The sequence below is a fragment of the Triticum urartu genome, chromosome 4A, assembly GCF_056163025.1.
Source record: "Triticum urartu cultivar PI428250 chromosome 4A, HENAU_Tu73, whole genome shotgun sequence".
NCBI lineage: Eukaryota > Viridiplantae > Streptophyta > Magnoliopsida > Poales > Poaceae > Triticum > Triticum urartu.
In genome coordinates, this window is record NC_141876.1 from 481156557 (window position 1) to 481178244 (window position 21688).

Sequence of the window (21688 nt, forward strand, 5' to 3'; positions counted from 1 at the left end):
TTAGTGTTTTTTCGTTGTTCATGAACTTTTCTCTAATCCTAGACATTTTTATTTGCATTTTTAGTTCATCATTTTTGGTATTTTGCCAAAAAGAATCAAAATCTTATTTATTTATTTTGTTTATTTTCAAAACGTCAATGGTCAAGGGTCACTAGCAGAATGACCAACCGAGCCAACAAAGAATCGAGCTAGCGAGTGAACCTGCCAGTCGACGGAGGGCTCGAGTGAGTGTTCATGTTAATGGGTCGGCCCAACTCACCAAGCGCCTGAGCGCAAACGGGACAAGTGACGCTTAAGGCGCTATATAAGAGATCTAGGCATGCGCTCCCAGAAATGCACGCTCAAGGACGAGGCAAAAGACGCCAGACCATGGGAAGGGGGGAGGGTAACGCGAATGCGGCCCACTGACCATGGACCAACAGATCCGACACGGTGGTGAGGAATGGACTAACAGGATTGGACGACGCGAAGGCCATCTGGCAGGCGGATAGGGACGACGTGAATCGATCGGATGATGCATGGGTGCGCGAGGCCGTGGATGGCCTCGGGTCGCGGGTACTCCACCATCCTTTAAAGCCCTTTAAAGGGGTAATGAGCATCGATGAGTGCTTGACACATTACGAGAAAAAAATACAAATGAAATTGCTAAATCTCAGTCGACCAAGATTTAACCAAGTATCTGTCGATGCTATATATGTCGGGTCTTACATGGTGATCGGTGCAAAAAAATCTTCAGATTTTCCCTTTTCTTTATTACTACATCCGTTTTTAAATATAAGTTTTTTTAAGGATTTCAATACAAACTACATACAGATGTATGTAGACATAATTTAGAGTGTAGATTCATTCATTTTGCTCCGTATGTAGTCCTTTATTGAAATCTCTAAAATGACTTACATTTAGAAACAGTGGAAGTATAGATTATGTCACTTGACTAATACCTAATTAAGTCTTATTCAATTGAGACCTAGCCACACCAAATACAAATAGATTTAGGTGGATATTTATTTCCCTCTAAACTGTAGTGCAAGAAATCCTCGAAAACGATCATAAAAATGAACTCATAAGAATTCAAATCCTCTCCCTGCAAAAAATAATAATTCAAATCCTCAAAGCATGCCATAAAACGGGCAAGGAAGACATGGATTCGTGCACACAAACTACTAGCTCACAACAAAAAGAGCGTGAGCCGGAAAAACGTGGCGAAGGCTAGACAAACAAACTAGTCACACCGTTGTTGAGGACATGAATCGTTTTCACATGTTAAGAAATGAACTAACTTCTAGAGACAAATCAGTGGCAGGTAGACTACAACTACTAAAAACTTGTCAAAACTCCAAATGGACGTTCATGAAAAAAAGGGAAATCTAGTGTAAAAAAAGAGACAAAAACAACGTTTGACACTATTCATATTTGAAATTATCTTTTTTGTTTCTCAATATACATTCGAGTTTGGACCTGAAATTTTTAGAGGTTGAAGTCTCATTCCTTGTGAACATTTTTTCAGAATTTTGAAACTTTTAAATCAATATTTTAAAATTAAGCATGAAGAGAACCATAAGGATGGGAGCACGTGATATTTCCCCGCATGTATGCATTTGGACATAAGTTCGTTTTTTCTTTTAGGGGAACATAGGTTCGCGTACAAGCCAAGGAGGGGTGGCAAAAGCGGAACAAACCATCAGCCCAAACATTCTTTGGAGAGGTGTCAGGAGGCACGAGGCCTCCCATCAATTCAAGACTGATCCTAAAAAAAATCAATTCAAGACTGGAGTCTTAATTAGTCCAGGAGGAGCCCTAGTTAAATCACAAATACTCGTACGACCGGACACTTAAATAAACAAAAGACAACGAAATTCTAGGGTGAGCAGAGGCAGAAGCAGAGACAGAGACGTCAGAGTCCAGAGATCCCACACCCCGCCCGCCGTCGTCCCTCACGCGCATCGTCCTGCTGCCCTCCTGCCTTGCTCGTGCCCGCCTCCTCCCACCTGCACCGCGGCTGCGCGAGCAGCAGCAGTAGAAATACAGAGGGAAGGAGCAGTGCGTGCCCGTCCGTCCGTCCGCCTGGGCCTCTCGCTCCCCCCTCAACCGCCTGCTCCCTAACCCAGTCCACCCCCTTCACATTATCCGCGTGCGCGGACTGCCCGGCCGGGGGCGCCGCCGTGCGGTGCTGCTGCTACCTGCTGCCGCTGTTGCTGGTGGTGGCGCCGTCGAGGCCGGCGATGGCGATCCGCGGCCCGGACGCCGCGTCCGTCCTCCCCATGACGCTGCTCTTCTCCCTCGGCTTCTTCTGCGCCCGCTTCGTCCTCGACCGCCTACTGTACAAGGTACGGAACCAGCTCCTCCGCCGCCGCCCCTTCCCGCCAGATTCGCGCTGGGTTCCGCGAGATCTCTCGCCCCACGTCTGCACTTCGTGCTGCCGCTCAATGCTCGCTGGTGTTGCTGCCGAATTCGTAACCGATCAATGTGATCCGGCTAATCTGACTAACCGTCCGTGCGCATGTGATGCAACGCCCCGCCGACTGTGCCCCGAGTGGAAACTGCTCATTAACTGCCTTACTGATGGATGCTGTCTAGGACTCCTGTGTCTGTACTACTACTGCAGTTATTAAGCTGAGCTTGCTTGTCTGTTCTCATGCCTTCTGGTGTTCCATGTACTCTGTACTGTAGTGAGCATTATCATGTCGTGTACCAACAATTCCTACATGATACACCACTGCACTTGATTATTATCTTCGATTTCGAAGCCACTGTAAAATCCATATACAGTCTGAAATTATTTACATGATGCTTCAGATTACTGAATAATATAATTGTTCTATTTGTTCTATAAATCTGTCTCAGTAGGCCCCTAGGTTACCTCTGCTTTAATTATGTACAGTATATGTTCATTCGCTTCTGTCCAAATTTTCTGAAATTTTACCATGAACTATATTTTACATCACTGAATATTCGTCAGTTTAACCTGCACATCTGATGTTTGGCTGTTCGTATATGTCATTTCAGCCGTTGGCAGTTTACCTTTTCACTAGCAAGGCTTCTAAGTTGATGAATGATGAGGCCAGGCAAGCAAAGATTGTCAAGTTCTCAGAGTCTACTTGGAAGCTGACATACTATGCTTCTGTTCAGGCATGGGTCCTATTGATAATAAAGCAGGAACCATGGTCGTTGGATACATTGCAATACTTCGATGGCTGGCCAAATCAACCCATCCCGTGAGTGCCAAGTATACTTCTATAATTTTCTTAAATATAGGGTATACTGGTGTTGCATGAGCTTTCTGCCCTGATACATGGTCTCTTCAATTTCTTTAAAGTTGAAGAGAGAGAGCTTATTGTTATTGCAATACATTAACCTCTAAATGTACTCAAAAGTATGAATTTCAGAATATTTCAGATCATTTAAGATCATGAAATATTTAATTATCTCGTAATTTGATATATGTAAAAAAATCATAAACTCGCTTACCTTGCTATTAAGCTAACATGATAAGGTTGCCTATGTTCAAAACATTTTTATGTATCCTCTCCTTCACGAGTATTAACACACTGTTTCGTACACCCTTCAGGGTGTTGCTACTGTACCATTATCTTGTACTGGCACTTAGAGGAAATATTTATGCACATTTCTTACTTTATATACATTGACATTATTTATTTATTGTTGAAGAAAGTTAGGTAGATTCGCACACCATTTGTTGCATATGGTCTCTTACTGTCTTATAGAGAGTCCCTAAACTCTATCTGCAATAACTTTAAATAACTGACGTTTGGAGGCATGCATAGAAGTTGCAAAGATCTATTATCCAGCGACCACATACTTTACTGTACCCATTTTCACTTTAAACTTTTACATGTGATCTTGTAATAGCTTTATTACCTTGATAAAGGAATCCTGCTTCATTTAACCTTTACCAACTATAACCATGGTAAATTATTGTTCTCCCATCCTTCTACTTAGTCTTAGCTTTTCTAGGAAATGTGAGGGGTAAGGTTTACCTCGCATGACCTTCCATTTAGAAGGGAAGATGCATACTCATGATGCCGTTCTTTGTTTGATGTTTGATGACATGATGCTCAGAACACCTTGCCGTGCTCATTATCACACAAAACAAATGGCTCAGGTTTTATAGATTTTAGATATGTTAATAGGAACTTTGAAACACTCCCGGGCATATTTGTTTGGAACCATTTAACCTATTCTTTGAGTGAAGTGATATTTTGTTCTTTTCTCTAATATATATGTTGACCTCTGTATCTCAGGTCCTCATTGAGACTTTTCTACATGTGCCAGTGTGGATTTTATATCTACAGCATTTTTGCTCTCATTGCCTGGGAAACCCGCAGAAAAGATTTTGCTGTGATGATGTCTCATCATGTAGTAACATCTGTTCTTATTGGATATTCATTTCTGACTGGGTAAATATTTCTTGAGCCTCTTTAATTGTGTATTTTCTGGATTGCAAATTGTATGGGAACGGACTTCTGTTATATTCTGATGTGTCCTATTTATGGTCAGTTGGTCATTATGCATCAAAAAACCATCAATTACCAATCACTTACGCTGGAATCCAATGACTTTGCAGTGTGCACTGAAGCTTGGCAATTCTCTAGATCTTTCTAGTTACCTACTGGTTTGATTTGATAAACAAATATTATCATGTACTCCCTCCGTCCGGAAATACTTGCCATCAAAATGGATAAAAGGGGATGTATCTAGACGTATTTTAGTTCTAGATACATCTTTTTTTATCCATTTTGATGACAAGTATTTTCGGACGGAGGGAGTATGAAAATCTATAAATTGGAAAGCAGAATTTATAATGGCAATAATAGATCGATTTAACTCTTGCTGTTGATTGATCTGAATGTTCTAGTAAGCAGTGCTTAATTTGGTCTTTTGTCCCTGCAGCATGGCCATGTCATGTAACAGTACATAGATATTTCTGAAAATCATTGTGCTTCATTAGAACAAAGGGTACTGCACTCCCTTGTAATTTCGCTTTTTTTCATGCAGCATAGCTATGTAATCTCACAATACATATATATTTCTGAAATCATTGTACTATAGAGGCATTCATTTCTTTTTACTTCTTTCTGTTGATTATGATCATTCATAGGATATAGTAGACTTTTACAGCTAAGATCAAAATTCCAACACAGCTCTAAGGCAACTAAAGTTACATTTCTGCAGATTTTTTCGAATTGGGACAATTATTCTTGCGTTGCATGACGCGAGTGACGTGTTCCTTGAAACTGCCAAATTGTGCAAGTACACTGAAAAAGAACTAGGGGCTAGCTTATTTTTTGGGCTTTTTGCTCTCTCTTGGCTCCTGCTACGTCTGATTTACTTCCCATTTTGGATAATCAAAACCTCAAGGTTTGTTTGCTACTTTGATACATAATTTCTTGTATTCCTTTTACTTCCAAAGGTTGAAACTCACTGTTCTTGTTCTTGCAATGCCAGCTACCAGTCTATCATATCCTTGAGGAAGCTGGATAGGTTCCCAACGACCTTGTACTACGTTTTCAACACAATGCTTCTCACATTACTTGTGTTTCATGTATATTGGGGGAAACTCATATTTTTAATGATAATGAAACAATTGAATAATAAAGGAAAAGTCGGAGAGGATGTTCGATCTGGTAAGGTTTTATTTCTTTGCTGCAATCACTTGTTGTTTGATTTGCATTCATCCTTTTTCAGCCTGTCTGGTTTTTTTTTACGAACTCACAGATGGTATTATGATATCTACATACTTTTTTTGTGTGAAATTTGGATTCCCCCCTTCTCTTCTAGATAATACAGGCTTAACTTTGTCGGCAAATTCCTACATGAAACAGGAAAACTGTGCATTTCGAAATGAAAGGAGAGGGGAATCAGTAGGGGAGACCCATATGACATACATAATGAAATAATGAACCACACATTTCAATTTTGACTAGTTGCATGAATAGTGCAGTCATAATATCACACATTGATCAGATTGGCTAATGGTAACCGGCTCCGATGCATTGCTTGGGAGACCCCCTTCCATCATTATCAGTTATAAAGATTTGAATCGCACCAGAAACTGTATTAACCCAGGTTTTTGTTAGCTGTAATCATTTAAGTTGATGAATTTCTTCACAATGCAGATTCGGATGATGATTGATGGGGGTGGTTCTTTGACAATTGTGATGGGCCATTTCTTTGCTGGTACCTTGCCCTGTACTTACAACAGTAGATTGTGTTGGTCGGCAAGCTTGTGCTAAGAAAGTTTCATCTCTGTATATTACCTTATGATATCAAAGATTGCTAGACCAAGAAACAGAGCAGGTCTATATATACTGGGTATAGCTAGCAACCTTACTTGAAGGTCCCTTCATAAGTTTTGGTTCATCTTTCCTTGTTCGTAGAAAAGGCTTCAGAGGTCGTTTTCTGTGGCTTTTCCACAGAGCTTAGAAACTCCTCTCTACCATGTCTTGTATACTGTGACTATGAGTAGGTTTAGTTCTAATTCATGGGAATAAGTTGATTTTTTTATCAGGAGCTTAGAAAATCTCACATGTATCTTCTCATCTGATGTGCCAAGTGTCTCATGCTGCTAGTTATAACTTTTTGACGGCATTGGTTTCTTTATCTATGTGTGACTACGATCGCATCTGCATTGGTTTATAATGTACATGGCCGTGTTGTTAAGATAGTTCTGAGATTTACATTAGAAATACTAGGGAGTTAGGGATCCGGATAGACATGTCAAGCTTTGTTCTGGTGACTGCAATTTCAGATGCTGACAGGGCAGGATGTCTAGATGAGCAAAAGTCTACGGGTGGGTTTGCTATATTTCTTCACTCTAACTTGATTTCGTCAAGTGCTTGTAAGACGGATCCCCTTGTAAGAAGGCTATAATTATCTAGGTCTAAACTGTGTTGAAGGAGCTTGGAGTACAGCAACCAAGAGCAGTTTGTCTCTTGTGTGACAACTAGGGCATTTTGGAGACCGGACTCCATAGAGGCCTTAATTTTGGAAGTTTTAAAATTCAAACTTTGCAGTTTCAAAACATTCTGGAAAAAAATACACATGTATACAAGGATGTAATGTGTATGTGCGTAAAATTTTGGGATGAGATACCTTGAATTGCGGGTTGCAAATAAAAATTCATGGACTTTAAGGATGAATATTACATATTCTAAGAAGCCACATACTTTTTTTGTACCTCTCATTTTAAGGTATTTTGGCCTGGAAATTTACACACATGTATATTATGTCTCTAGGTAAAATTTTTGAAACTAAAAAGTTTGAATTTTGAAGTTTCCGAATTAAGGCCTCCATGGAGCTTGGTCTCCATTTGGCATTTTTGGACAACTTGGTGCTACATATATGTTACCAAACCTGATATTTCATGGTCGGTTGTGTCTTAAATATCATGTTATTTTTGCCAAAGTTTAATAGTAGAGGCATCTTTATTTTCTTCTCTTGCTCTTTTCTAGAGCAACTTCAGCAGAGTCACCATAGTCGGGTCGCCGCTCTATACGGATTTGGAGGCTATTGGACTTGTAAGCAAACATGAAATTGCCAAAACGGCTGCCTCTGTAAATAACTTTTCTTGACATCTTCAATTTTGTAGGGGCAATTTAAGCTCAATTTAATTTAACCAAACACATGTATCAGCACAATAACTTAATAACAACTATATTTAGTGGGCAAAATGTGTAGCATTACATATAATTAGCCATTGGAATGTCATTCGACGACATCTTCATAATATGCAATCTCACTATTCGACATTGCCATCGACCTCCCCCGAGAGATTGTCAAGGTAGGCATAGGGGTCAGACTCACGAGCGGCAGTCGCGAGTTGTTGTTGCTCCTTATCGATGGTTGTAGGGTAGAATTGTGCTCTCGTTGCGAGCTTTGAGGGCACAGAGCCACAACACGATGGCGACCGGGGACTCGGAGGCGACAGGGCAGCGGTGTTGATGGGAACGACCTCGTTGACGTGTATGATGGCATCCAAGGCACCAGATCAATGCCTTCCATTGCCATGGGAGACAATATATTTGTCACGGGAGGATGAATCGCCACGCGTGTCGTCGTTGGAGGAGGAATCATCGGTTGCCGCAGCTAGTGCGCCCTAGGGGAGTTTGCACTGTCGGTGTGCCACAACTGGGACAAGCGGTTTAGCCAATGGGTTGCGCCCCTCCGGTGCGTCCGCATTATGTCGGAGAGGGGAGGAGATGGCTAGGGAAGGAGACGGCGAGGAAAGGGAGGTGGCAGCTAGGGTTTTGATGATGGGGACGTGTTGGCACCGGTATTTTATAGCTAGTCCGCATGGCGACCATCCAAACGGGTGCCTCGGGAATTCAAGGTGAACGGGTACACCATCAATGGGCGGGTGGTTAGCTATCTCATCAACCCACTTGCCAGTGATTATCTTTTCGCGGTGGTGTGTTTGTTTGCCGGGCGCTCTATAAAATCCCGGCGTTGGCCAAAGAACGTTGTAATGAAAGTTTCCTCCCAAGCTGGTGGTTGGATATGGAGCGAGCTTCAAACGGGGCCTCCACAATCTTCTTATTTGAGCGAACTCCATAAATTATAGCGATCATGGTGTGCCATTTTATGTCAAAATCACCGTATTGGCAATTATTATAGTCGTCGGGGCATACAACAACTCCGCTAGAGTTGCTCTTAGTTCGTTCCAAGATGATCTCTCATCAGCACGATGAGACGAAAATTGGGTGAAAGAGACATGTGGCGCTCAGAGAACAGTTTGCCACGACAAATTGGCAATAGGATTTACGTACTATTTAGGGCCATTTGGCCAATTCAAGTGGACAAAGGATCGATTTGTAAATTTTAAAAGGTAAAACACGCATTCCTTCCCGCCAGCCGAGCGCGTCATGCTGCCGCACCGTGTTGCTTTGCCAATGGTCACAGGGAAAAAATAAGCCACAAAAAGAAAATGCCGACAAAGAAAAAGAGCGGAAAAAGTCCCTGGAGTGGGTCGCACATGCTGGATTTCATGGACCTGCACAGCATCGGCATGGGACGGCGAAAACTAAACAAAGCATAAAGAGCAAGAATCTTTAGTTGAGCAACAGCCACTACAGACTGAAGAAGGGAGCAACTGAACACCAGCGATAAATCCACGTTCTGGAAAAAAGATAGTCGCATAGTACCACGAAACAAGAGCATTGAGTTATTCAGCACTAAGCAATAACTGAAAATAGCTGGAGGGAACATTGAAAGAAGTAAAGAAACACGACGGAGATAGATACAGGGGCCCTAGATCTATCTAGGGGTGAGAGTATGCCGAACATTTGAACGGAAGCAATCTCCAGAGCAGGAGAACAGCCTTCAAGGCCACAACATTGGCAAATGTGGTTTGCATATTTTGGTACCGTGGAATAACCTGCATGAGCAAGATAATCCAACCATTTGATTAAAACATGTCAACCACAGTTAGAGCGCCAGAAAACTGCAACAGCCATCCGAGGATTCAGAAATTTGGGCCACTGAGTGGACTCGCCTGTCATGCGAATGATTTGGACAAATGATGGGAGCAACCACTGTGACCAAGATTAGAGAAGAAGCTTCTATTTAAGATCGGCCAAGAAAAGCAGTTGAAAAGAAACAACATAGATATTGGTGTTCCGTTATGCCCCTGGAACCATACCTTAAACCTAAAATGCACAAAAATACTGCATACCTGAAACCTAAAATACACAAAAATACTCCCTCCTTCCCATAATGTAAGACGTTTTTTGACACTAGTGTTAGAGGGAGTAGTACGCAGCGCAACCAAAACTGTTGGTCTGAACAACACATCCGGCTCAGAAACACTTCAAAGCCTTGGTAGCATTGATTTGGGATGTGGTTACAGGGAGTGTATTTGGAGTTCACATGCTCTTGCTCCCATACACTTGGAACCAACAATAGCTAACAGCTTAGGGTCGGAACACATTTGGCGAACTCCAAAAAGAACAGGACCTTAGTTTACAAGAGGGCGGGCAGGAGAGCTAACTAGGCATCTTCACAACTACAAAGGGCATACACAGATTCGTCCTCAACAACTCGACGCCGATGCTCCAACAATCAAGCATCAGCTTCCAGCTTCTTAGAATTCAAATTAAAGCACATGCACTTGTCTATAAGAGCCTCCGACTCGTTGCTGTATTCTTTGAACCTGTACTCCTCCAACTTGAAGGCTGATGGAACCTTCCCTTCACTGTAGCACCGGTTACACAAGCTAAACGAGTGTTTTGTTTCCATGAACCGTGAACCGATGATAGGATATCTGCATATGGAGCAGGTGTGGCTGCCGTGGCGAACATGATCACTGTCTTCAAGCTTCACCAGTGTGGTTAGAATTCCAAACCCCCAATCAGGATCATTGAACATCTCGAGGAACTCTGTGTACGATACCATGGTAGGGTCGGACTCTCCATGCATTTCAAGCATGTCGCTAGCCCCATTGGTTGGTATGTAAACGGCACGGAGAAGTTTAATGTAACTTAGCGCGTCACTCCTCCTGATCTGGCCCCTGCCACCTTCGCTTGCAGGACGCCAAAGGAGTGCATCGAAGACGACACGCTTGCGCCTATCCACAGGACCAGAACAGATTGGAGCAATGATAGCAAAGAACATCCCAAGATCAACGCGGCCAGAGCCAGACGCATCAAGGACCGAGAGAATTCTTTCATTCATTGCCTTGACAGCACCCTGGAAGGTATCTGGCTTGAGGAAAGATAGGAGCCTGCGAAGAATAACCTCAAGAGCTGCTTTCCTGATCGACTTCTCTGGGATGCCAGTGCCTGAGTAGGATACGGGGACATCAGTCTCATTCATCTCTTTCCTCAGAAGCTCAGCATCACAGTGGCCAAGCTTTGTCGTCCTCTCGAAGGCCCTTATATCAAGGGCATTGGCCAAATCCTGCCGCAATGTGGTCTTGCTTCCAACCCTCTTGAACTTGGATGCTTCTACAATAACAAAGGCTTCCTCTCCTTGAGCATCATGTTTTCCTTTTGAAGGCTTTAGCTTCTTTTTCTGCAGTGTCTTCAGATGTGAGATGGCATCATACACCTCCACCCTTTGTGTCATCTTAAATGCCTCCTTGAGTGCCTTCTTGGCCTCCTCGGACTCTCCCTGCCCAAGCAAAGCGACTGCCTTGTTTAGCTGAGCACGCCAATGGTTTGGTCGGATGCTCAGCACACGAGTATACATCTCCGCAGCTCGCACAAATCGGCATGCGTCCATGTTCAATCCACCAAGATTGTATAAGGCATCAACATGCCCAGGTTTAAGATCAATTGCTTTCTGGAACTCCTGAACTGCACGGTCATCATCCCCTACTGCATGCAAGGCTGACCCAAGATCACAGTGCGCATCAGCATAGTCTGGCTTCAGGAAGATGGCCTCCTCCAGTGCCTTCTCGGCTGCACGGTATTCCCCAACACCAAAGAGTGCACTCCCAAGGAGCTTCAGCGCGCGGGCATGGGATGGGCACAGTATGGCAGCCTCTCGATAGTGCTCGCAGGCACCAAGCACCATCCCCTCAGCCTCCATTGCAATACCAAGGTTGACATGGATCTGTGGGAGAATGTCCGCGGACTGGGAGTTACCTGCCTCTGCCGCCTCGAGGGCAAGGAGGAACTCCTCCTTGGCCTCGGCGTGGCGGCCCAGGGCGTAGAGGCAGTTACCAGCGCGGAAGTGCGGGCGGACGTCGGTGGGCTGAAGCTCGCAGGCACGGCGGAAGCTGGCAAGGGCGTCTCGGAAGAGGCGGTGCTCGGAGAGCGCCCGGCCGATGACCATGTGGTTGTCGAAGGCCTCCTCGCGAGAGCGGGAGGCGTCCGCGCGCGTGCGGAGAACAGCGAGCTCCTTGACGAAGGTGAGGTAGTCCCGGCTGGTCTCGTCCCACGGCGCGGACGCCAAACCCGAATCGGCGGAGGCGGAGATCTCCCTGGACCAGCCGGCCTCGGAGAAGGAGTCGAGATTGCTGCCGCCCCCGCTGGTGTCGACCGAGGAGGTCTTCCGCAGCTGCTTGGAGCGGAGGCGCTTGACGAGTATCTCCAGGTCGTCGAGGAGCGCCCAGGAGGAATCGAAGGCAATCCCGTGGCTGGGCGAGGTCGCCCAGGCCGGCGCGGCGACGGCGGCGCGGGAGCTGGACGAGGGGCCCGTGCCGCCGATGCCGAGCGGCTTGAGGTGGTCGTCGAGCAGCGAGGCGGCGACGGCGGCGCCGGAGGTCGGGGAGGAGGAGGCGGCGGCGTCCCCGGGGCCGATCTCGGGGGAGGAAGCGTCGGAGTCGACGGCGGGAAGGGAGAGCGCGAGGAAGTCGCGGTCGACGTCCCCGGCGCCGTCGTCGTAGGTGCGGAGCAGGCCGGTGAGAGACAGGCCCTGCCCCCCCGGGAGGATGAACTCGGCGTAGGTGCGGAAGACCTCGTCGAGGATGGCGGAGATCTGGTCGTCGCTGAACTTGACCCGTGGGTTGACGGCGACGACGAGCTTGGCCATCTCGGCCCGGTCGAGCCCGCCGTCCCCGTTGGCGTCGAAGCGCTCGAAGATCCTGCGCACCTTCTCGGCCCGCGCGCCCCTCCCCGCCGACGCCGCCGACGCCGCCGACGCGGACAGCGCCATCGCGGGAAGCCGCGCGCTGGGTGGGGGGGCGGAGCGGCGATCGACGGCGGATTCGGCACGCGCGGGGGCGGGGGATTTGAGGGGAGGGGGGAGGCGGGGGGCGGGGTGGGACCAGGGTGGAGCGGCGGTTGTGGTGCGGCGTGGGCGTGGGCGTGGTGTGGTGGAGGTGGAAGGGAGGGAGACGATGGTTGGAGGGGGGGAGGTGGCAGCCTGGCTTGTGGCTGGGCTAGCTGGATGGAGGGCTGAATTCGCGAGGGGAGGGCGCGTGCTGGTTCCCTCGCCATCACATGGACATGGTGGGATAGGGCGCTCCGCCAGCCCCGCTCCGTCCGTCCGGCCGGCACTGGTCAAGATTGCAAGGCTTTGGAGCCGCATGTATGTGTGGGCGCGCACGTTGAGGCGTTGGAGACCCCGTCACGCTCGGTCGCGCGCGCGCTCTCGCTGTCCCGCACCGTTATGTTTTGCGGTTGCAGTGGCCTGCTGCTGCTGGTGGCGGTCCTCGGCCGGTCGTGCTGCTGTTACCGCGGTCAGCAGGAGTGAACTGGTTGGTAGGTCCGCCCCCCGGCAGCCTTCTTGTCGTCGGGGACCGTCAATTTGGGTTTTGGTCCGTCAAAACAAGATCGCCAATGTTTTTTTTTCGGGATAAACGAAGATTTCATTAACTCAATGAAGCTTCCTGGCCTCTGAAAGGTTTACAATGCAGTGTAATCCCGATCGCAACCAAACAGCCGTGCGCGGGGTACTACGCCCATACGCGGCGAGCGCGTGACTGACATTATTTTATGATCTACTAATATGAGAAAAGGAAATCTCCCTTGATTCAACAGCTACTATTCCACGTATTTCCTCAACTAACGCTCGGACTTGTGAGTGATTCGCCGACTGTGCTGACAGCACCGAGACCGCTTCAGTACTGTCCAACTCCATCAAGATGGGCATGTTTGTACGGTGCAAGGCCAGCTGCAGTCCCTCCCTGCATGCTTCCAACTCCGCTTGGAGGCTATTATTACATGTAAACAACTGCCTGCATGCTGTGAAGATGAGCTCTCCTTTTTCATTTCTCAGGACCATACCACCACCTGCTGCACCTGTGGCCTGGACAAAACTTCCGTCGGTGTTGAGTTTTGTCCAGCCGGGTGGAGGGGGTACCCATTGAAGCGTTGGCTCCTTCACACTGCTTGCGTGTATAGGCCGGCCAACTTCATGCACAACCATTTTGCCTTTCACCAAGTCTGCATGTGGGAATTGGTGGATGCTCAGCAAAGACGTGATGTACCCGTGAAGAAAACGCCTGGATGCTTCTGTGGGCGGAGGAGCCTTGTCGTGGGTAATTTCATTGCGGATGTACCACGCCCGCCACATGATCATGAGGACGACCATACGCGTCGTGTCCGACAGAGGGTTCAGAAGCGTGAAGAGCCACTCTGGTCCATCATTCTCTATGGTGTCCACCTTGGGGATCGGCCAATCTTTCTCCATGGCTCGCCAAAGGTCCCTGGCAAGTGGGCACCTGCACATCGCGTGGAAGCCGTCCTCTCGTTCCACACCACAGAGGGGACATATGTCAGTAAGCTCAAGGTGGCGAGAAAACTTGTTAGCCCAGGTAGCCAGCGAGTTGGTTACAATTCTCCGTGCGAACACACGTACCTTTGGGGGAGCAGGGCACCCTCATATGATCTTCCAGATGGCGCGATGACCATCCGGTGCCCTGCTCGTAGCAGTTGCCAATGGACGTTCGCGCTCGTCCATGGCTAGGCGGTAGGCGGATCGAACGGTGAGGATACCGTTCCTCTCAGGAGCCCATGCGATGATGTCGTCGGTGGCGCGAGGCGATGTGCGGATGCTGCTAATAGAGTCAATGTCCGGAGGGAGGAAGTGGCGACGAAGAAGGTCCATACGCCAGTTGCCTGCCTCGTCAAGGAGCTCGGCAACTCTCCTAAGCCGGCAGGTTCCTTGCTGGGTAATGGGCTGGCGCGATGGCTCGGTAGGCAGCCAGCGATCACGCCAAATGCGGATGTTATGTCCATCACCGACACGACACACGATGCCCTTCTTCAAGAGCTCAAGGCCGTGTTGGATGCCCTGCCATGTAGGGGAGGCGTTCCCCGAGAAGACAGTATCTTCAAGGCGACCCTCCGGATAGTAGCGAGCCTTAAGCACCTGTGCACATAAGCTATTAGGATTAGTGAGTAAACGCCACGCCTGCCTGGCAAGCAGGGCCTGGTTGAACAGGCGGAAATCTCTGAAGCCCAGACCGCCGTTCATCTTATGCGCCAAAATTTTGGGCCAAGCCAGCCAATGCGTTTTCCTCTTCCCTTTCGAAGAGCCCCACCAAAAGTTCTGCACCATCCTATTCAGATCATCACATACGGACATAGGAAGCTTGAAAACACCCATGATATAAGTTGGGATGGCCTGTGCAACAGCTTTTATCATCGTTTCCTTACCAACAAGAGAAAGGGTATCCCCCCATGCGATGATTCTTTTCAGTAGCCTGGATTGCAAATTCTGAAATTTACCTCGCGACATACGGCCATCAGGTGTTGGAAGGCCCAAATACTTGTCCTCAAAGTCCAGAACATTCACATGCAGTACAAAGCGGACCCTTTCCTGGTCCTCCATGGTACACGAATTGCCAAAAAGTATACTGCATTTAGCTGGGTTAATGCATTGTCCTGTTGCCCATTCATACATAGTGAGAACCTCATGTACCTTTTTTGCTTGCTCCTCTTTTGCATTAAAAAATAACAGGGTATCATCTGCAAAAAGTATGTGTGACACGCCTGGAGCTCGTCGACACACTTTCAAAGGTGTATATTCCCCCTTTTCTTCAGCATCTTTCAACAAAGCAGACAAACCATCAGCCACCAGTAGGAACAAAAAAGGGGAGAGTGGATCACCTTGCCGTAGCCCTCGCGGCGGTGCAAACGAATCCAAGAGGGTTCCATTAAATTTAACAGTGTATCTCATCGAGGTGACGCACGTCATAATCCAGTCCACCCACCGGCGAGCGAACCCCATCTTTTGCATCACTCGCTCCAAGAAGATCCAGTCCACTCTGTCATACGCTTTAGACATATCCAACTTGTAAGCACAAAAACTTTTGTTAGGGTCTTTTTCATGTTGAATAGAGTGAAAGCACTCAAATGCTATCAGGGCATTATCAGTGATCATCCGCCCGGGGACAAAGGCGCTTTGCTCCGGTGAAATTATCCCATCCAAAATGGGCCGCAGGCGGTTAACCAGGCACTTAGATACTACCTTATAGATAACATTGCAAAGACTGATAGGCCTAAACTCCGTGAGCCTCTCTGGATTCTCAACCTTGGGGATGAGAACAATGGAGGTGTTGTTCACCCCTTCCGGCATTATTCCCGATCGAAAGAATTCCTTGACCCCGGCGATCACCTGTGTCCGCATGCAAGACCAGTTTCTTTGAAAGAACCTGGCAGGAAAACCATCCGGACCTGGCGCCTTCAACGGTCCAATCTGAAAGAGCGCATCCGCAATCTCCTTATCCGAGAACTCTGCACACAGACCATCATTCATTTGATCAGTAACGCGTGTGTTAATTAAATTAATCACTGGATCCACACAAAGGGTACTATCTGCCTTGAACAGATTAGAAAAGTAGGACGTGACCAACTCGGCCATAGCTGCATGGCTCCGATGTGTTGTGCCTGTATCATCCACAAGTGATTTTATGCGGTTTTTTCGAGCGCGCCATACTGCTTTCCGGTGGAAGAATTTTGTGTTCCGGTCCCCTTCACGTAACCAGGCAACACGAGACCACTGCATCCAGAGCATCTCCTCCCGGTACAACAGTTCGTTCATCTTATCAGTAGCCTCTCGGATCTCCTTCCTATCTGCATTCATCGACAAAAGCTCTTCCAGACGTGAGCGGGACTTATTTATTTCTTTAATGACATTTCCAAATTTTTTGCGGCTCCAATCTTGCAGTTTCTTCATCATAGTGCCCAAACCAGATGCTATATCCCCCAGGTTCAACATAGACCCCAAGTCAACCCAAGTATTCATTATTACCTCCGGGAGGGTCGGGTCTCACTCCCACATTACCTCATACTAACGGCACCTCCTACCTGACACAGGTGGCTGGTCCTCCATGACACACCGAAGCAAAATAGCTAGGTGGTCCGAACTAGGCATCACGAAGTGTTCCACCTTGGCATGTGTAAAGATGTCACGCCAAGAATTATTTGCAACAGCTCGGTCCAGTCTGACTTTGACATTCGCCCCTCCTCCACGACGATTGTCATAAGTGAAAGGCAGCCCTGCAAAACCAAGATCACCCAATCCACAAACTTCCAGAGCATCACGAAAATCAATCATCTGACCTGCCGGCCGCGGTGATTCGGAGAAGTGTTCGAAGCTCCACATAGCCTCGTTGAAGTCTCCGACCACCACCCACGGCATGTCGGCTTGGCGGTGGAGATCCCGGAGGATGGACCACATGCGATGTCGGTCCTCCGTCCACGGTTCTCCATAGACGCAGGTAAGCCACCAAGGTGGCTCCCCCGTCGCAGCACTCACATAGGCATCAATATATCGTTCATTCATATCTTTTACATCCAGTTGTACCGATTCATGCCAGAAAAGAGCTAAGCCACCACTAAGACCATTGCTATTGACTGCTTCGAAACCACTTAGACCTAAGCGGGATCGATATCTTTTCATCTTATCTTTCCTTTGCCTAGTTTCACAAAGAAAGACGATAGTAGGAGAATGAACCTGCACCAAGCTCACAAGATCCCGTATTGTACGAGAATTTCCACACCCTCGGCAATTCCAGCTCAGAAGATTCAAGTTGCTAACATGGTTTTCCAAAATTTCTGTTCGAGGCACTTGTGTCGCCGGCGGCGCCGGCATCGGAGATCGTCGGATGTCTCTCGTGACTGCAATAGTCGAGGCCCTCAATGGTGACTCCTGCCCCATCGTCTCCCCGGCATACAGGCTGGACGGCTTCGGGCGGGTGGCTTCCTCAACGGATGCCCCTTGTTCACCCCCACCGCCAGCAAGGATCACCGGGATAGTCGATGGGCCAGCCCTCATGTGAATTGAAGGATGCGATATTGCAGCCAGACTATCGCGTGCGTCGCTGCTCCAAACCCGACGAGTAGGCGAAACACCCCTAGGGTTCCTGATTTCACTGGGATCAAACTGCATGCCTGCCGGCCGGGGCCTACTGCGTCGGTTCCCTCCGAGGTTCAGGTCATCAGCACGGCGGCCTCCCTCCATGGGCACGCCAGGCACAAACGCTGGGATGTCCATGACCAGAAGGTCTGACGAAGCATCAAGAATGGCGGACGGGGCCGCACGGGCGGACGGGGCCGCACGGGCGGACAGAGCCGCAACATATACGCGCCGTGGACGGCGTCCACGCACGGAGCAAAGGCCAGCCTCGTTGGCGATGGTAGCCAGTGGCGGCGGCGGTGGTGGAGGCGTGGTGTCGCCCCGCCTCCTCCAAACCCTATTTTCCATCGACGAAATTAGAGAAGATCGCCAATGTTTATAGGTTTATTAGAGCAACTCCAACACAATGACCCAAACGGACATGGATTTTGTCCGCTAGGCGGACGTGAGGCGGACATGGGCTGCCGGTGGATGAACCCAACGCTAAGACAAAAAGCGGACACGCAAGGTTGCCGGCCCGATCTCGCCGCGCTGCGCCCGGCCCCTCGCTCGCCGTGCCCCCCCGCTCGCTGTGCCCGGCCCCGACTTCGCCGCCCCGCTTCCTCCCCGACCTCGCCGCGCCGCGCCTGCCCCCTGCTCGCCGCGCCCAGGCCCCCGCTCGCCGCGCCCGTCCCCCCGCTCGCCGCGCTCAGCCCCCCGCTCGCCGCGCCCGTCCCCCCGCTCGCCGCGCTCAGCCCCCCGCTCGCCGCTCCGCGCCCGTCCCCCCGCTTGCCGCGCCAGCCCCCTGCTTGTGCGCGCCTGCCCCCTGCTCGCCGCACCCAGCCCCGAGCTCGTCGCCACCGCTACGCAGCCATCTTCGTCGCCCGCCGCGGAGCCGAAGGCGCCCACGGCCTGCAGCACATCCGTCTTCGTCGTCCGCCGCGGAGCCGAAGGCGCCCACGGCCTGCACCATCGCTTCAAGGCCACCGGCACCTTCAACGGCGAGACCTTCCACGGGCCCATCCCCATGGACGAGATCTGCAGTTCCCCGGGTCTTGCCGCACCGCGCCGCCCGCCATGGATTCCATCTCTTCTGGCCGAGAGAGAGAAGAAAAGGGGAAAGTGCGGGGCCGCTGATTTGTGGGGCCAGGGCAGACACGACAGGGCACCAGCGGATGGGGAGCGGACGACGGGAGCGCTCGCTTTCGTCCGTCGCGGACGCATTTCGTCGCTTATTTGCGTTCAGTTTGGGTCGGGGACGGACAGTAAGCGGACAGCGGGCGGACGCCTTGTCCGTTTGGGTCGCCCCGTTGGGCTAACTTTTTTGTCCGGATGAGCCAAACGGATGAAATGGGTCGCCCCATTGGAGTTGCTCTATCGCCCCATTGGAGTTGCTCTACCCAAACAGACGTTGATTTTGTCCGTTTTTTGTCCGTTTGGGTCGCCCGTCCGCCTGTCCGCATCCGCTTTTTCATTTGGGTCGGCCGGTGCGCCCAACAGAAGCCAGGCCCATTTTGTGCATATCCGCGTCGGCATTCAGTCAAACACCTGGTGGGCGAGCTCCCGCGCAACCTTATCCTGCGCCCGCGAGCTCCCGTCCGCAGCTCGCCGGGCCCGTCGCGCGCGCCCCGCCCCGCAGCTCGCCGCGCCCGCCCTGCAACTTGGTCATGCCCCCGCGAGGTCGCCTCCGCCGACGCCCGTGCTCTGGTCGCGCGCTCGCACCAGCACATGCATGCAAGCAGCCACCCCCCATGTAGACATCACACGCAGAGCACGAGCAGCTTCATGTCAAGAGGCTTCGTGCATAGCTTGATGCCAACATCCAATGATTGTCTGACTAGCATCCGACGAGTATCTGACCTGCATCCGACGAGCTTCCAACCAACAACCATGCAGCCTCGCCCCGCGCCCCGCCCCGCAGCTCCCGAACCGCCGCGCCCGCGCCCCGTCGCATGCGCCTCGCCGACTTTGCAGCAACTCTCGCCCCGGCCGCACACCGCACGCCACCCGCGTTGCGTGCCCCTCCCCGTAGCTCCAGCCCGTGCTACTCGTGCCCGAGCTCCTCCCGCAGCAGCTCGCCGGGGCTGCAGTAGCTCTCGCCCCGGCAGCGCACCGCACGCCACCCGCGCTGTATGCCAGCAGCAGCTCGCGGCTCGCCCACGCCCCGGCGAGGTCGTCGAGAGCATGGGGTCGCGCGTGTTCTCGCTGTGGAGGTGCGCCGCCTGCGCGGCGAGGTCGTCGAGAGCATCCGCTTGGCCCGGCGTTGCCCCGGCTCCGGTGCTTCTCCGGCGATGCCCCTTTGCTCCCTGCTAGCTTGCGACGGAGGCCGAAGCGGCCGGTGGTGGGGCACTGTGGGGTGGATGGGAGAAAGAGAAAAAGAGGAGAGAGAGAGACGGGGTTGGGATGGGTGGCTGGCTGACAGATGGGCCAGTGCTCGCATGCAGCGAACGAAGGTGGACGAGGAAGCCACAGAAAGCGTTCGCTTTGTGTCCGCCGCGGACCCAAATGTGTCCCAAATTTGGGATGAAAATGGGTCTGAGCGGACACGAAACGGACAGCAGGCGGACGCTATGTCCGTTTGGGTCGCCCCGTTGGGCCAACTTTTGTGTCCGGATGACCCAAACGGACAAAATGGGTCGCCTCATTGGAGTTGCTCTTATATGCATTGTTTCAGTTTTTGCTAAAGTGTATCTAGATGTACCATTGCACAATCAAGTCTTGTATCATTGATCTTATGCGAAGATTCATGTGAATATTTCCTTTTTTCCCCTTTTTCTTTTTATGCTTGCTTGTGTCATTTAGACATGCAATAATTAAGGCACATCTAGATGTGCCCTAGACAAATCTTGTTTCCACTAATTTTCGTTGCATTTTCAGGAAGATATTAGGCCATGTGAGCCAACAGTGTACCACCTTAGAGCATCTCTATCGTGCCGCCAACCCTTATATCTCCAGCGTTATAGCATATTCGGGCTTTTACGGGCTGGAATATGTCTGACAAATTTGCAGCAGACTGTAAAATTTATACGGCGGCCCGCAAACCGCCCCTCCAGCCGCTATATGTACGGGGAGGGAGCGATTTAAGTCTACCGTCTCGTAATAGATCCGCCATGTTCCTCTTCCCCTCCGCCGCTTTCTTTTTCACCTTGGACACCGTTTTTTTGCAGCTCAAGCGAGCGCACCCATGTCGAGAGAAGGCTGTGGACATGGGCTCCCCGTCGCGCAAGCGTGGCCAACACGACGCGGAGGCCGGCAGCTCGCAGTCGAGCCGTGGCGCTCGGCCCAGGTGTGCAACCGCAGCGGGAGCCACGGGTGGCGGCGCTTCCGCTGTATGAGGCGTTGTGGTCGTCGACGGAGGCTCTCCGCAAGGCGGAAATCATGCGCTTCGCCACGAAGGAGGCGCTGGACGCCGGTGAAGAGGGCGTCGCCGGACGCTTTCGAGGCGGTGCACACGGAGTACGAGCTCGCCTACACCATCTACCGCTTCGCCTGCGAGTTCTACCTCGGCGTGAAGCCATAAGCTGCGGCCGACCCTCCGTAGTTTCTAGTTTAAGTTTGTTTAGTTTGTTTGTGATGAATTCCAGCAAGCTCCGGACTATCTACTATGTAGCGGTAACTTGTTTTGTTGAAGTTTTTAAATTATCCTGTATCAGATCCGGTGTTTGTTCCATGCAGGGAATAAACTGCATGCAAAATTGATTTAGGGCGAATCCTAAATTGATTTTGCGAGGAGGGAATTCAGCTCACCTACTAGATGCTTTTAGGGCATTTCCAACGTTGACCCCTAATTGGGACACCGAATCCGACCACGGACCAGTGGCGACCAGTCCGCGAATATTGATGCAAAAACTGGTCATTCAACCGTACACACATACATTTCAAAGTGGATTTCAATAAACTGGACAAAATTCGTGTAAACCAGATGATTTTCATATAAACCGAA

At 50.0% G+C, this 21688-nt stretch overlaps 3 protein-coding genes and 1 pseudogene across 4 annotated transcripts; 1 reads left to right on the top strand and 3 right to left on the bottom strand.

Annotated features, from left to right (window-relative positions):
- The first annotated feature begins 1843 nt into the window (after positions 1-1843).
- LOH2 (LAG1 homolog 2) lies at positions 1844-6525 on the top strand. 2 transcript variants are annotated; one of them, XM_048715691.2, is made up of 6 exons: positions 1853-2327; positions 3007-3215; positions 4263-4418; positions 5194-5379; positions 5467-5645; positions 6138-6525. In XM_048715691.2, the coding sequence occupies exons 1-6, from the start codon at positions 2223-2225 to the stop codon at positions 6152-6154; spliced, it is 852 nt and encodes a 283-aa protein (XP_048571648.1). In that variant the 5' UTR covers positions 1853-2222; the 3' UTR covers positions 6155-6525. The 2 variants fall into 2 exon arrangements, with proteins under 2 accessions (XP_087374763.1, XP_048571648.1); XM_087518637.1 differs by lacking the exons at positions 5194-5379; positions 5467-5645; positions 6138-6525 and adding an exon at positions 4912-5186 and having other exon boundaries at positions 1844-2327.
- Positions 6526-9818: 3293 nt separating this feature from the next.
- Positions 9819-12972, bottom strand: LOC125552204 (putative TPR repeat-containing protein At1g05150). Its single transcript, XM_048715690.2, has one exon. The coding sequence runs from the start codon at positions 12613-12615 to the stop codon at positions 10078-10080; it is 2538 nt and encodes an 845-aa protein (XP_048571647.2). The 5' UTR covers positions 12616-12972; the 3' UTR covers positions 9819-10077.
- Positions 12973-13395: 423 nt separating this feature from the next.
- Positions 13396-14094, bottom strand: LOC147976234 (uncharacterized). Its single transcript, XM_087520787.1, has one exon. The coding sequence runs from the start codon at positions 14092-14094 to the stop codon at positions 13396-13398; it is 699 nt and encodes a 232-aa protein (XP_087376913.1).
- A 5439-nt stretch (positions 14095-19533) lies between these two features.
- LOC147976235 (uncharacterized) lies at positions 19534-20185 on the bottom strand (annotated as a pseudogene).
- Positions 20186-21688: the final 1503 nt, after the last annotated feature.

Excerpts from the sequence above, each read along its gene's own strand:
- LOH2 (XM_048715691.2), top strand. The coding sequence starts at position 2,223 with ATGGCGATCCGCGGCCCGGACGCCGCGTCCGTCCTCCCCATGACGCTG. Across the intron at positions 2,328-3,006 it reads TCGACCGCCTACTGTACAAG|CCGTTGGCAGTTTACCTTTT; the intron begins GTACGGAACCAG and ends ATGTCATTTCAG. Across the intron at positions 4,419-5,193 it reads GGATATTCATTTCTGACTGG|ATTTTTTCGAATTGGGACAA; the intron begins GTAAATATTTCT and ends ACATTTCTGCAG.
- LOC125552204 (XM_048715690.2), bottom strand. The coding sequence starts at position 12,615 with ATGGCGCTGTCCGCGTCGGCGGCGTCGGCGGCGTCGGCGGGGAGGGGC.
- LOC147976234 (XM_087520787.1), bottom strand. The coding sequence starts at position 14,094 with ATGGAGAAAGATTGGCCGATCCCCAAGGTGGACACCATAGAGAATGAT.